Consider the following 14380-nt stretch of genomic DNA (forward strand, 5'->3'; position numbering starts at 1 on the left):
TTCAAGCGATCAATTAATTTACAGTTTGTTTGTTTGTTCTTTAACGCCGCACTTAGCAATAGTCAAGCTGAATGACACCGGTCTGTAAATAATAAAGTCTGGACCAGACATTCCAGTGATTGACATCATGAGCATCGATCTTCAAAAATTGAGATACGATGACATCCATCAACCAAGTCACCAAGCTTAATCACCCGATCCCGTTTGTTGATGCATGTCATCAATCCCAATTGCGTGGATCGATGTTCATGATGTCAATCACTGGATTTTATGGCCCAGACTCGATTATTTACTGACCGCCGTTATATACTGAACAACAAAAGTTACTGTGACATTGAATATGATTTAATGCAAAGTTATGTTTTTTACCAAATCTGAAACAATTTCGGTTTGCAACAGATAAAAGACCCCTGTAAGTGTTCAAATGGTTTAAGTTGCCATACTGCCTTCATAAAATGCGTGATTTCATAAAAAAACAACATGAACATGGCGTCGCAAAAAGTCCTGTGGATATTTGTCCATATCTGCTGGAGCATGTTTCGAAGTTCCTGGAGTGTCTGTGGAACACGCGTACGTAGTTGAGGTCGAAGGCGCCGATCAATCTCATCCCACATGTGCTCGATTGGTGAGAGATCAGGGGAGCGAGCCGGCCAGGGGACGACATTCACGTTGTTTTGTTGAAGAGAGTCCTGAACAAGTCGAGCAATATGAGGCCGGGCGTTGTCATGTTGAAAGGTAATGCCTGGGCCATGACGACGCAAAAAAACGGTAGAACAACACGGCCGATGATCTCGTCTCGGTAGCGCTGTCGATTGAGATTTTCATCTACCACTATCGAACGGGTCCTCTGTCTTGCTGTAATCCCATCCCATACCATAGCGCTGCCGACCCCGAACCGATCTTCTTCCACGACATAATGATTGACGTAACGTTCACCTCGACGTCGGTACACTCGAATCCGTCCATCGCTGTGGCTGAGGTGAAAACGAGACTCGTCAGTGAATAGAACTTGTCCCCACTGCATGGCCGTCCAGCGTAGACGCTGTCTGCACCATTGTAGACGTGCTTGACGGTGGTAACCTGTCAAAATGGGACGTCTTTTGGGTCTTCTGGCGACAATCCCTGCACATCTGAGGCGGCGACGTACGGTTTGTGAAGATATTCGTCGAAGAGCAGGGATGCTTCTTGCATTCACTGTTGCTGGCTGGAATCGATTTCGTATGTGTGTTCGAATCCAGTTGTCTTGTCGATTATTGGTTACGCGTGGCCTGCCACTCCGAGGATGGTCTCTGGCTGCATTCGTCTGTTGCCAACGTTGCCATAAACACCAAATGGTGTTTCTGTGGACGTTGAATTGTCTTGCAACATCATGTTGACTCGATCCTGCTTCAAGCATACCAATGGCTCGTAGACGCTCATTTTCGGACAGGCGTGGCATTTCGTAATGTTGAATAATTGCGTAATGTTGTTGTTTTTCTGACTGGTTGTTGTCAGCACGATGCTAAACAATGCATATAGAAACCCCGTTAACGCACATGTTTTTATACCCATTCTTGGGTTGTGAAATGCATGGGGTTTGCATAAAACTCAACTTTTTCATGGAATGCATGCTTTTCTGTAGCAGTTGCGTTTTTGTGACTTGATTCCATACATGTACTACAATATTGAAAACCAAACTTTACTTGTTTGAAAATATCACTAAAATATTGGCGTCACAGGAACTTTTGTTGTTGAGTATAGCTGGAATATGGCTGAGTGCGGCGTTAAGCAACAAACAAACAAACAAACAAACAAACAACACTGAAAAATGTAACACTAAATCGTAGTAAATGTAGTAAAGAATTACACTTGATAACTAACGTTACATAGAAGATATCTGATAGATGTGATCTTCAGTTTATTGACAGCTATGATTAATAGGGATTAGTACATGAAGTCACCTTCTCTGATTTATCTGCTAAGTAGAATTTTCAATTATCATGTAGAGAGTTAATTTCATTTTAATATGTACATGTATTGTTAAATGAAGCTGATACTTACAACACTGTATCTTAGAACGCAGAACTGATAACATCCAACAATGTAATTGCTACACAGAAAGGGGCGGTCGGGTAGCCTACTGGTTAAAGCATTTGCTCGTCACGCCGAAGACTCGGGTTCGATTCCCGACATGGGTACAATGGGTGCAGTCCTTTTCTGGTGTTTCCATTTCCATTTCCCGCCGTGATATTGCTGGAATATTGCTAAAAGCGGCTTAAAACCATACTCACAGACTTTCACACGTCATTTCCTGTATATTCCTATTTGAACAAAGAGCCCACATGTATGCTGAGATACAGTGATGTCAATATCAACTAAAATTTCAAACAGTCTGCTTGTCTCCGAGAAGCTACGCAAATGTTTTACAAAAAATCTGCGTAGTCCCCGCGTAGCTACACAAAGGTTTTACATACATTCTGCGTAGTCCCCGTGGACATTTTGCGAAATAAAGTAAAATTGTTTTGCATTGAAGTGTATTACGGATACTGATTCTATTTGGGGACATACACGTCGATTAGCAACAGGTTTGTTTTGTTTGTTTTGGGCTTCTTTTTTCACATCAACTGACCTGAAACGTGTCGACCTGTCCTTCATCCATATTAAAATACCCTTTTTGCAGTTGCATCATTTCAGTTTTGTCCTTGTCACCGTACAGTTTGAGATGTACAAAGCAGTCAGTGGAACTGCCTGAAGATTTCCCAGTCTCTGTCACAATCTCATACGTGCCCCGGATGAATACCTCCGCTGGAACACAGAATTTCAATGTTACAAAGAGCGGTTGTGTCATTCGTGACCAGTCGGTCTGTCCTGGGGCAAACACAATGACGACACGCTCCATTGTCATCTCAGTTATGGTCTTCGCGCAAACGCATATAGCATTAAACCTAGTCAATGTGTTAACCACATCCACCATTGCATTGAAAGTTGTAAGACTGATCGGCCACTTCCGCTGAAAAAGACCTCTGAGGTGTCTCGCAGCCATTGTAACCCAGGAGTATCTTTAACATTTATCCGTCTACGACACTAGCACATAACCGTCACGTCATATAATCATCCCAGCTTACTGTCGACAGTTATGAACGCCTTGTCAGACGGAAATACCGCAGAATACAGGTAATCTGGTGGTTGTGTGTGATTACCTGTGGCGATAGATCACGAATACTTTGTTTAGCAAATTCAATGACCTTTTGTGGTAGATGCTATAGCAACGATCATTATTGCAACTGTGGTTTTGTTTACAGTCCCGTGTTGGTACCATATTTTCAAAGCCTTGTTTGTATACATATTTTTTTTTTGAATATATATATTTAGGATAAAAAACTTTGAAATTAGTAACTAAGTATTTATATGACGACTGAAAATTAAACACAGATGAACAGATGACGTGCAACAATGCAACATCCGCGAGCTTGTTTAGGCGGAGACCCGTTGGTCCCTTTTTCAACATTCACGGCCGAGTCCTCTTTGCGGTTAGGAAAAGGGGGCGAGGTTTCCGAATAGCGTTGTTCATAGTGTAAATGCAATTGTGACTTTCGTGTTGGTATATTCAGACACCAAATATAACCAACAAAGTATTAAGGGGTGATTCCTTGACCAAATTGCTTAGTCATACGCGCATTCTGACTTGTTTGTCGTGTTTTACATAACATTAATCGATCTGTGGGCGAGTCGCCTTGCAGGTCACGGAAAAGGGCGGGAGGTGGCGAATGAGTCAGTGTCATTACTTTGTAGCGATTCTTGTTTATAAACCTACTTGCTTCCGTGATTGCTGTCTCAGTGGAAATCGTCGTCATTCGGTTTTCCAAAGTCTCAGTCCCGGGCTCTGCCTGTTGTGAAACGGATCCCTCTTTTCCAAGTCCCTTACTGGAAGGGCTTGTCTCCAATACGTTTCCTGCAGATTTCTCGTTCTGCAAGGTTGATGAGGCTTTGTCTTGGAGCTCAGGAGATTTATGGACATTATGTGTGGCTGGTGTAGATTCGTCGATGTCCTGTGTGGGTGGTGGAGATTTGTCGGTGTCATGTGTGGGTGGTGCAGATTTGTCGGTGTCCTGTGTGGGTGGTGGAGATTTGTTGATGTTCTGTGTGGGTGGTGGAGATTTATCGGTGTCCTGTGTTGGTGGTGCAGATTTGTTGGTGTCTTTTGTGGGAGATGGAGAGTTGTCGGTGTCCTGTGTGGGTGGTGGAGATTTGTCGGTGTCCTGTGTGGGTGCTGGAGATTTTTCAGTGTCCTGTGTGGGTGATGGAGATTTGTCGGTGTCCTGTGTGGGTGGTGGAGATTTGTTGGTGTCCTGTGTGGGTGTTGCAGATTTGTCGGTGTCCTGTGTTGGTGGTGGATATTTGTCGGTGTTCTTTGTGGGTGGTGGAGATTTGTCGGTGTCCTTTGTGGGTGGTGGAGATTTGTCGGTGTCCTGTGTGGGTGGTGGATATTTGTCGGTATCCTTTGTGGGAGGTGGAGAGTTGTCGGTGTCCTGTGTGGGTGGTGCAGATTTGTCAGTGTCCTGTGTGGGTGGTGATTTGTCAGTGTCCTGTGTAGTCGTTGCAGATTTGTCGGTGTTCTTTGTGGGTGGTGGAGATTTGTCGGTGTCCTTTGTGGGTGGTGGATATTTGTCAGTGTCCTGTGTGGGAAGTGGAGATTTGTTGATGTCCTGAGTGGGTGGTGGAGATTTGTTGGTGTCCTGTGTGGGTGGTGGAGATTTGTTGATGTCCCGTGTGGGTGGTGCAGATTTGTCGGTGTCCTGTGTTGGTGGTGCAGATTTGTCGGTGTCCTGTGTGGGTGGTGGAGATTTGTTGGTGTCCTGTGTGGGTGGTGCAGATTTGTCGGTGTCCTGTGTGGGTGGTGGTGATTTGTCGGTGTCCTGTGTTGGTGGTGCAGATTTGTTGATGTCCAGTGTGGGTGGTGGAGATTTGTTGGTGTCCTGTGTGGGTTGTGGATATTTGTCGGTGACCAGTGTGGGTGGTGCAGATTTGTTGGTGTCCTTTGTGGGTGGTGGATATTTGTCGGTGTCCTGTGTGGGTGGTGGAGATTTGTTGATGTCCTGTGTGGGTGGTGGAAATTTGTCGGTGACCTGTGTTGGTGGTGGAGATTTGTTGATGTCCTGTGTGGGTGTTGCAGATTTGTCAGTGCCCTTAGTGGGTGGTGGAGATTTGTTGGTGTCCTGTGTGGGTGGTGAAGATTTGTCGGTGTCCTGTGTGGGTGGTGGAGATTTGTCGGTATCCTTTGTGGGAGGTGGAGAGTTGTCGGTGTCCTGTGTGGGTGGTGCAGATTTGTCTGTGTCCTGTGTGGGTGGTGGAGATTTGTCAGTGTCCTGTGTGGTTGTTGCAGATTTGTCAGTGTCCTGTGTGGGTGGTGGAAATTTGTCGGTGTCCTTCGTGGGTGGTGCAGATTTGTCGGTGTCCTGTGTTGATGGTGGAGATTTGTCGGTGTCCTGTGTGGGTGATGGAGATTTGTCAGTGTCCTGTGTGGTTGGTGGAGATTTGTCGGTGTCCTGTGTGGGTGGTGGAGATTTGTCGGTGTCCTGTGTTGATGGTGGAGATTTGTCGGTGTCCTGTGTGGGTGTTGCAGATTTGTCGGTGTCCTGTGTGGGTGGTGGAGATTTGTCGGTGTCCTGTGTTGATGGTGGAGATTTGTCGGTGTCCTCTGTGGGTGATGCAGATTTGTTGATGTCCTGTGTGGGTATTGCAGATTTGTCGGTGTACCCTGTGGATGCAAGAAACAACATCATGTAGACTGATCGTCTGGAGATTACAGGGGTTTGGATTTGTATTTGAAAAATATTTGTTTCAGAAGATACTTCGAAAATGATATATAATATAATGGTTTTTTTAGCAAAAATGTTAGATACAAATTCACATTAATCACATAATTATCCTTGCCTTGTGTCACTTATTGTTGGCAAAAAACAATATATGCAAGCATAAAGCTTTAAACACCATCATGCATTCGTTGTTAACACGTGACCTGTCCCCATTTTTAGAATTACAGTACTAAAACATTTTACCCATATTATTCAAACCTTTTCTGAAACCAACCTGATACAAGTGAAAGAATTATAAAACTCGAAACACATAATCACAAACAGTTAATAAAGTAGTATCAAATCAAACCGGTATAACAGAGCAATCCTTACTCACTGTAAACACTGTTACAACAATTAGTTCTTGACAAAGCTGCTCTGAAAAAGATAAGCTGACCTAGATCTTCAACCGCCCCTGCGGTTTGTGGATTTGACAAGACGCACTTGCCGTACCTTTCTTCATGATCGTCATTCGTGCGGGTCTGAACACCCCAGGCCCGTGAAGATCCGGGGTAGAACAGATCTTCAGCAACCCATGCTTGTCGTAAAACGCAACTATGCTTGTCGCAAAAGGCGACTAATGGGAGCAGATGGTCAGGCTCGCTGACTTGGTTGATGCATGTTATCGCATTCCAATTGCGTGGATCGATGCTCATGATATCAATCACTGGATCGTCTGATTCAGACTCGATTATATAGACCGTCGTCATACAGCTGGAATATTGCTGAGTGCGGCGTTAAACAACACACCAACCAGCCAACTAACTGAACACCCCACTCTCACCAAACCTCCACTTAACTATAGGAAATCAACTACGTCGCATGTTTCCTTGTGTCCAAAATTATATCATGTGAAGAAATGAAAGACTCTTGGCAACACCAACTCCACATCATGGCAGACCATATTAACCTGTGAGTAAATGTATGTTTTGCTTCCTATCTGTTTCTTGCTACCTTGTTTTTTTCATTCCTTTCTTGTTTCGGAATATACCGTGTACACAAACATACTCTCAGCAGTTCACATGGCAAGACACAATTATGTAAAGGTTGACAATATCAAAAATGTTTTTCAAAATGCGAAAGTATATATTACCTGCAGGACACCCATTTTCAAAACTAAAGAAATAATGAATAAAACAATAGACCATAATGAAAAAGGTGTCGATGAACAAAGCAATGCCATATTTAATTATAGACTACTGTTGATGGTAAAAGGTCAAACTATACAAAAAGGACGAAAATTGCAAATTAATGTAGGTACCTCAAATGATATAGAAAATAAAAATGAAATATTGTTGAAGCTTAAAAAAACTATGAAAAAAAGAAATTCCCTGAATAAGGATATAGCTGAGCTAAAAACCAAGAATGGACATACCATTACTGAAACAAAAGATATCATCAACGAAACTCAGAGCTAGTACCAACATTTGTACACGAAACAGACATATAAAACGTAAACCTAAATGACAAGTTTAAAGACCTTAACATTCCACAAATAAGCACATCACAACAATTAGGCCTTGGAGGTGGGTTACAGTGGAAGGAAGTTTTAAAGTCTTTAAAACTTATGAAAAATGAAAAAAGTCCGGGTCCTCATGGATTTACTGTAGAATTCTACAAATTTATCTGTCTAGATCTGCATAAATATCTGATACGATCATTGGACCTAGGTTTCAAAAGAGGAGAATTATCAGTTTGTCAAAAGCAGGGTCTAATAACACGCGTCCCTAAAAAAGACAAACCAAAGCAGCACTTAAAAATGGAGACCAATTTCACTATTAAATGTTTCCTGTACGCTAGCATCTGTTACAATGGCAAATAGAATTAGAAAACAGCCAACAATAATTAAACGAGGATCAAAGAGGTTTTTTGTCATAAGGATACATTGGAGAATGCACTACGTCTTGATTAATTTACGATATCATGGACTTTACTGAATGCATTGAAATTACGAAGACTTTGAAAAGGCTTTCGATTCATTAGATTGGGATTTCATTTACGAAGTTTTGACCTTTGTTAACTTTGGACCTTCAGATAAGCAATGGATAACAACCTTCTATCACGTTATTTAATCTACTGTTTTTGTTAATGGTTTTGCTTCAGAATTTCTTTAAAGTAACAAGAGGATGTAGACAAGACGATCCTTTAGTTTTAATATATTCTTGTTATGGACTTACATTTTGGCAATGGTGCTACGCACTAATAAAAAAACCATACAGAATAATTATTGATAAGACAGAATACACATTTTTAAATTCGCAGACGATACATCTTTCATATTAAATGTAACTGAAGATAGTCTCCAAAACACAATGACAACTCTTCAATCATATGCATCTTTTACGGGCTTAATGCAAAATGCAAGTTTACAACGCTTCTGTGATAAAAGTGTTCAAAAGTTGGAATTTAGATAGGTCCAAAAAAGGTTTACTCTACTCGATATTAATTTTACTCACAATTCGGTAGACAAACTTCAAACTATAAAAATCATCACGCACTCGTGGTAAAAATAATGACCTGATCCCATTATGTAGAATTACAGCACTTAAACATTTTACCAGAATTAACCAAAAAATCCACATTTTTCTGAAACCTACCTAATACAAGGGAAAGAATACTAAAACTCGAAACACTGTGCTTTCGTTTTATATGGAAAAATAAACCAGTCAAATTAAACAAGATAGACACAATTTTTATGGATATAAAGCTTTTTTACAGTATCTTGTCATCCGCCAACTTCTTAGTAATGCCTATCAAACAAGTCAGTCAAATTAAAGTCAGAAGAAAAATTATGATAAACCCTTATGAAGAGGGTGGTAACAGAGTGCCTGATATTAAAATTACAATCACTGCTCAAAAGATATCTTGGACTAAACGTTTCTTCCATTCAAATCCACACTCTAAACTTACCAGTCTTCAGATTAATAATACAAGTCCAGCACAAATTGACTTTCTGCAAAAATACCAATTTTATATTTCTGATCATGAAAAGATTATAAATGATACCAATATATTCTGGAAAGATGTTCTGTTTGCATTATAGTTTTTAAGAAAAAAAAGAAATTTTATGAAGAAAATGATATATTTAATACGAATATAAGAAGAGGGAACATTACTCGGGGAAAGGTATTATCTTATAAACGATTTGAAAGAAGAGAGTGAACATCTTCTAGATCTCTTAGACCTTAAACAGATATACGACTGTAGAACACATTTTCTTGAATATTCTAGTCTTTTTCAAGCAATAAAATAAAATCTCAAGTGTAAGAATATTTCCGTCACATCTAAGTAACATTTGCTCTTAAAACCACATTTGGAGGTTGGGGGCGGGGCTGTGTAGAATATTTTATGAAATATTAAATGATATTAAATAAGGTACCAAACAATATGATATCCCCCAAATACATTCAAAGATGGAAACAAGATATTGCCCTTAACATGACGGGAAAAGATTGTCAAATGATTAATCGTAGGCCCAGAGAAATAACCTGTCCTCAAAATAAGAATGGTTCCAATACAGTATTATTCATAGACTTATACCAACAAACAGGTTGCTGTACACAATGGAATGTAAAGAAGCATGTCTTTGAAATTTTTGTAAAGGAGAAAAACACACCTTAATGCACATGTTCTTTAATTGTGAAAAATTAAGAAAATAATCAAGAAAAATGAAATGATGTTTTAAATCATATTATAACAAAGCAAAACATATTCAAATCCAACATTTTCTACTCCCTACCAAATTCTCAACTCATATTACATGAACAGAAATATATTATATTCACAATGTAAATACACACAGTTCATGGAATTTTGACAACTCTGTCCCCATCTTTTCACGTAAACCAACACTTTCAACAAAGATGTCTTGCCATCCGAACACTGGAATAATTTTGTGTGTTAGTATCCATAGATATACTTGTAACGTGAAATGTACTTAAGATGTATGTAAACTTTATTATGTAAACTTATTGTTTATGTACGCCAAAAAGGAATAAAATACAAATTAAAAAACGATATAAAAAAGTACAATCGTCATCAGACACCATGGGATGTGACGAACTGATCTTGAAAATTAGACATATCTAGGCACACGGTCTGACTGATGCGATAATTTGGTTATGAGCTTTCAGCATACCAAAACTTATTGTATTTATCATGGATGTTTAACTTACCACATTTAAGAACATACTCGTTGGCATGAGGGTGCGAACTTCTTAACACCTTCTTGAAAGCTGCTTCAACCGTTCCATCATTGTCGTAACGGACGCACTTGAAACAGTTGGTATCACGGGCGCACAAAGCGAAACAGTGAAGTCTTGAGGACGGGAGGGCAATTTCAACTCTGCCCCCGTCATCAATCTTTCCTGGACTAACATTCTTTCCAAAATGCACCAGAATACCATTGTACATGTCTGCGCCTACTGTGAGAACAGAGAACACCAGAAGCTGCTGATACAGACAAATGATGTTGCTAAATAACATCGCCTCAGAGACAAACACGCAGCAATGACATTCAACGCTTACTCCAAGAAACGCAAAGGACCTATGAATATGATTTGTTCTGATGTTAAATTGCTGTACCCCTACAGGATGAAGTTTGTGTACTGGGTGTCACATGTCAACGCCAATATTCTTTCCTCCAATAGTCTTATCTCTAACATACAACCATTAATAATTTGTTGTGAATTTAAATGTATTCATTTCAATAGATCGGTAAGGAGTTAACGTACCTTGAACATTTCTAAATAACAGACGTAGATTCAGTGCGTGACTGATAAACGGGAATCAATACTTGAAGTGTCTCATTTAGAGATAAACTTGATACCTGTGTATCTCGTTTTCTCGATATATTTATGTGATTCTGTTGTTGGATCTAGATTTCTCGCTCCAGTTGCATTATTTATTAGACAAAAATGTACTTATGATAAAGGATTTGACATCATGTTAGTCGATGTAATTGTTAATAACGTTGACGTACACGTCGATCGAGTTCATCCCAGAGGTGTTCGACAGGGTTGGGATCTGGAGATTTCGACGACCAGGGCAAGCCGTTGATCCTGGCGTTATGAAGGTAGTCTACCGTGATATGAGCTGTGTGCGGTGGAGCGTTGTTCTGTTGAAACAGCTCCCTCTGGCGGTCAATGATTGGAAGAAGGTGAGGTAGAAGAATTTGATTCATGTGACGTTTTGCTGTCGGAATGTCGTGAACCACAACAAGTCAGATCTCGTGGTGTAGGATAGGGCCCCCACACCATTACACTACCGCCACTGAAATTGTCAAATTCACGTACAGAATGTGAGGCAACACGCTCATTATCGACGACGATAAACAGGCCGGTAAAGAAGAAATCGCGATTTATCGCTAACCACACACTCGTGTCCAGTTTCTCAAATTCCAAGGCTGTAAGATATGGCACCCATACAAGCGTCGCTGTCGGTGGATCTGTTGCGAAACAGGGACGGTAAGTGGTCTTTTGGGTCGGATTCCAGCCTCGCAAAGATGGTTCCAGACAGCCCGATATCCTCCTCAAACCAGGGATGCGTCATGTCTACGCAGCTGTGACATTGCGATGACGTAGCGATACTGTGCGATACTGTGCAGGGGTGGTAACTCTCTTCTCGGACGTCTGCAGTGGAATTGAACTGTGTGTATCGGTCACAAAGGCGGCAAATGGTGCTATGGTAGACGTTGAAGTGGCGTGCAACAGAACCCTGCGATTTCCCTCCTCTGGCCACGTTCCGATCGGAAGTCATTTTCGAACTGGACAATGTTGACAATTGAATGACAAAATTATTGATGACAAAAAGATGAGCAAATGGCTTATTTGCTGATCCATTTCATTGCAAAATAAATCTGGTTAAAACATATTCCCGAATGAACAGACGTACAACACTCAGTTGCACAGTATATGATGTGTATATACCAGAATAAACACACGTGACACTCTCAGTTGCTAAAGTGGCTAATGCCGTCGTCTTTTATTGGTTGCCCAGTCACGAGGGCATAAAGGGAAATACAATGGCTGCTGCTGCTGTACATCTGTGACACCACTTCTTATCCCATACAGTGATTACAAATATGTGATTAAATGTTACATCCGAGATCTCATGCAAAAGAAGTGGGACAACCAAGAGGGTATCAATAAAATCATATATCGGTTACACCTACTTGGGTTGTCAATCTTGGGATTGGAAGAGGTCATTTAACGATGATGTCGTATTGGCCACAGCAGCTATAACCACGAAGATTTATTAAAAGGCGAGGATCCTCCATTCTTAATAAAAGGTGAGGATCCTCCATTCTGTATCCCTTGTGATGATAAAATCACGGTCAAACATGTCCTGCTTGACCGTGTTGATTTTTTCATCACAAGGGATCCATATTTCAAAGTTTCATCGCTAAAGGACCTTTGTAACAATATTAGCTCTCATTAAATTATTGGTGTTTTAACAGAAATAGAACTTATTGACATAATTTTGATGTAAATATGTGTTTCTTAATAATTGGTAGTGTATTATTATTAACCGAGATTGTTTATGGCTGTGCCTTTTACGGGGTTTGATTAAGTGTAAACTTATTGTCCCCCTGAGAGGGTATTGTCAGTCCATGTCTTTCAAAGTACGTTATTCCTATCTTGGTTTTAATTGCAGAATATTTGTTCTTTTATTTGATGGCTAAAATGGCATACCATAGCCAGCAGGCGACGGGATGGTGTCAATCCTGCTGGAGAAAGTATCGTAGGTCCCCACGGTCCCTAAATTTTTCGTTGCTGGCATTCTGTAGCCCTTTTTAATAATCTGTTGTTTACTGATAGTTTACTCTTTCACGTGTTCTAAAACTAGTTTTACCTCAAACCTGTATTAGTCTAATAATTATACTATTCTTCGTAGACAAGTTTTATGCACACTCAATATGTTTGATGTCAATGTTTAACTTTATCACGTCACGGTATGGCTGAAATATTCCCGATGTGACGTTAAATCTCAACTCACTCACTCATTATTACACATTAAAGAAATGGATATTATTATCAACATCGATATAATTTGTTTGCTATTTTTAAGAAAGTGAATGATTCTCTGTGTGAAGATGAGTTGTGAAGACAACGGAGATCAAAACAAAAAGTTTGATTATTTAGACGAGGGAATTATCTGCAAAAGATTAACTACATCACATTAGTTCCCAACACTAAACCTGTCTGTATATTGAAGATCTAAGTTCCCTTCTCGTGTCACATAAGTTCCTGACACTAAAACTGTATATATATTGAAGGTCTATGTTCACTACTCGTGTCACATCAGTTCCTGCCACTAGACCTGTCTGTATATTGAAGGTGTAGGTTCTCTTCTCGTGTCACATCAGTTGATGCCACTAGACCTGTCTGCATATCGAAGGTCTAAGTCCTCTTCTCGTGTCACATCAGTTCCTGACACTAAAACTGTCTGTATATTGAAGGTCTAAGTTCTTTACTCGTGTCATCAGTTCCTGCCACTAGACCTGTCTGTATATTGAAGGTCTAAGTTCTCTTCTTGTATCACATCAGTTCCTGCCACTAGACCTGTCTGTATATTGAAGGTCTAAGTTCTCTTCTCGTGTCACATCAGTTCTTGAAACTAAACCTGTCTGTATATGGAAAATGTAAGTTCTCTTCTCGTGTCACATCAGTACATTTCACATTTCATACTTCATACCTCCTTTAATTGCGACCGATTTACCATTACTATCAAACGTGATATTTCTGTTATAGGGAGATATTATGATAATCAAGATATGTATTCAAAACAAACTTTCGAATTCCTCGGTTAGAACAAAACAAATAGTTTGATTATTTAGAAAAGGGGATTATCTGCAAAGAATTAACTACATCCTACCCGTCCTGCTACTAAACCTGTCTGTATATTGAAGGTCTAAGTTTTCTTCTCGTGTCACATCATTTCCTGGCACTAAACCTGTCTGTATATCGGAGGTCTAAGTTCTCTTCTCGTGTCACATCAGTTCCTGACACTAAACCTTTCTGTATATTGAAGGTGTAAGTTCTCTTCTCGTGTCACATCAGTTCCTGACACTAAACCTGTCTGAATATTGAAGGTGTAAGTTCTCTTCTCGTGTCACATCAGTTCAAGACACTAAACCTGCCTGTATATTGAAGGTCTAAGTTCTTTACTCGTGTCATATCAGTTCCTGCCACTAGACCTGTCTGTATATTGAAGGTCTAAGTTCTTTACTCGTGTCACATCAGTTCCTGCTAATAGACCTGTCTGTATATTGAAGGTGTAAGTTCTTTACTCGTGTCACATCAACTCCTGCCACTAGACCTGTCTGTATATTGAAGGTCAAACTTCTCTACTCGTGTCAGATCAGTTCCTGCCACTAGACCTGTCTGTATATTGAAGGTCTAAGTTCTTTACTCGTGTCACATCAGTTCCTGCCACTAGACCTGTCTGTATATTGAAGGTCTAAGTTCTTTACTCGTGTCACATCAGTTCCTGCCACTAGACCTGTCTGTATATTGAAGGTGTAAGTTCTTTACTCGTGTCGTCAG

General features: G+C 40.3%; 1 protein-coding gene across 1 annotated transcript; it reads right to left on the minus strand.

The window, feature by feature from the left end:
- Positions 1–2599: 2599 nt before the first annotated feature.
- LOC139460306 (uncharacterized) lies at positions 2600–11591 on the minus strand. Its single transcript, XM_071241798.1, has 4 exons — positions 11261–11591; positions 10010–10258; positions 3794–5737; positions 2600–2784 (listed from the first exon to the last, which is right to left on the minus strand). Exons 1-4 carry the CDS (start codon positions 11589–11591, stop codon positions 2600–2602), a joined length of 2709 nt encoding a protein of 902 aa, XP_071097899.1.
- Positions 11592–14380: the final 2789 nt, after the last annotated feature.

This window comes from Haliotis cracherodii, unplaced genomic scaffold (genome assembly GCF_022045235.1).
Source record: "Haliotis cracherodii isolate W230 unplaced genomic scaffold, xgHalCrac1.p SCAF_14, whole genome shotgun sequence".
NCBI lineage: Eukaryota > Metazoa > Mollusca > Gastropoda > Lepetellida > Haliotidae > Haliotis > Haliotis cracherodii.

Coding starts and splice junctions, on each gene's coding strand:
- LOC139460306 (XM_071241798.1), bottom strand. CDS start 11,591: ATGACTTCCGATCGGAACGTGGCCAGAGGAGGGAAATCGCAGGGTTCT. Junction 5,738..10,009: donor CGAGTATGTTCTTAAATGTG/GTAAGTTAAACA, acceptor TTGCATCCACAG/GGTACACCGACAAATCTGCA. Junction 2,785..3,793: donor GACAGCAATCACGGAAGCAA/GTAGGTTTATAA, acceptor TCTGTGTTCCAG/CGGAGGTATTCATCCGGGGC.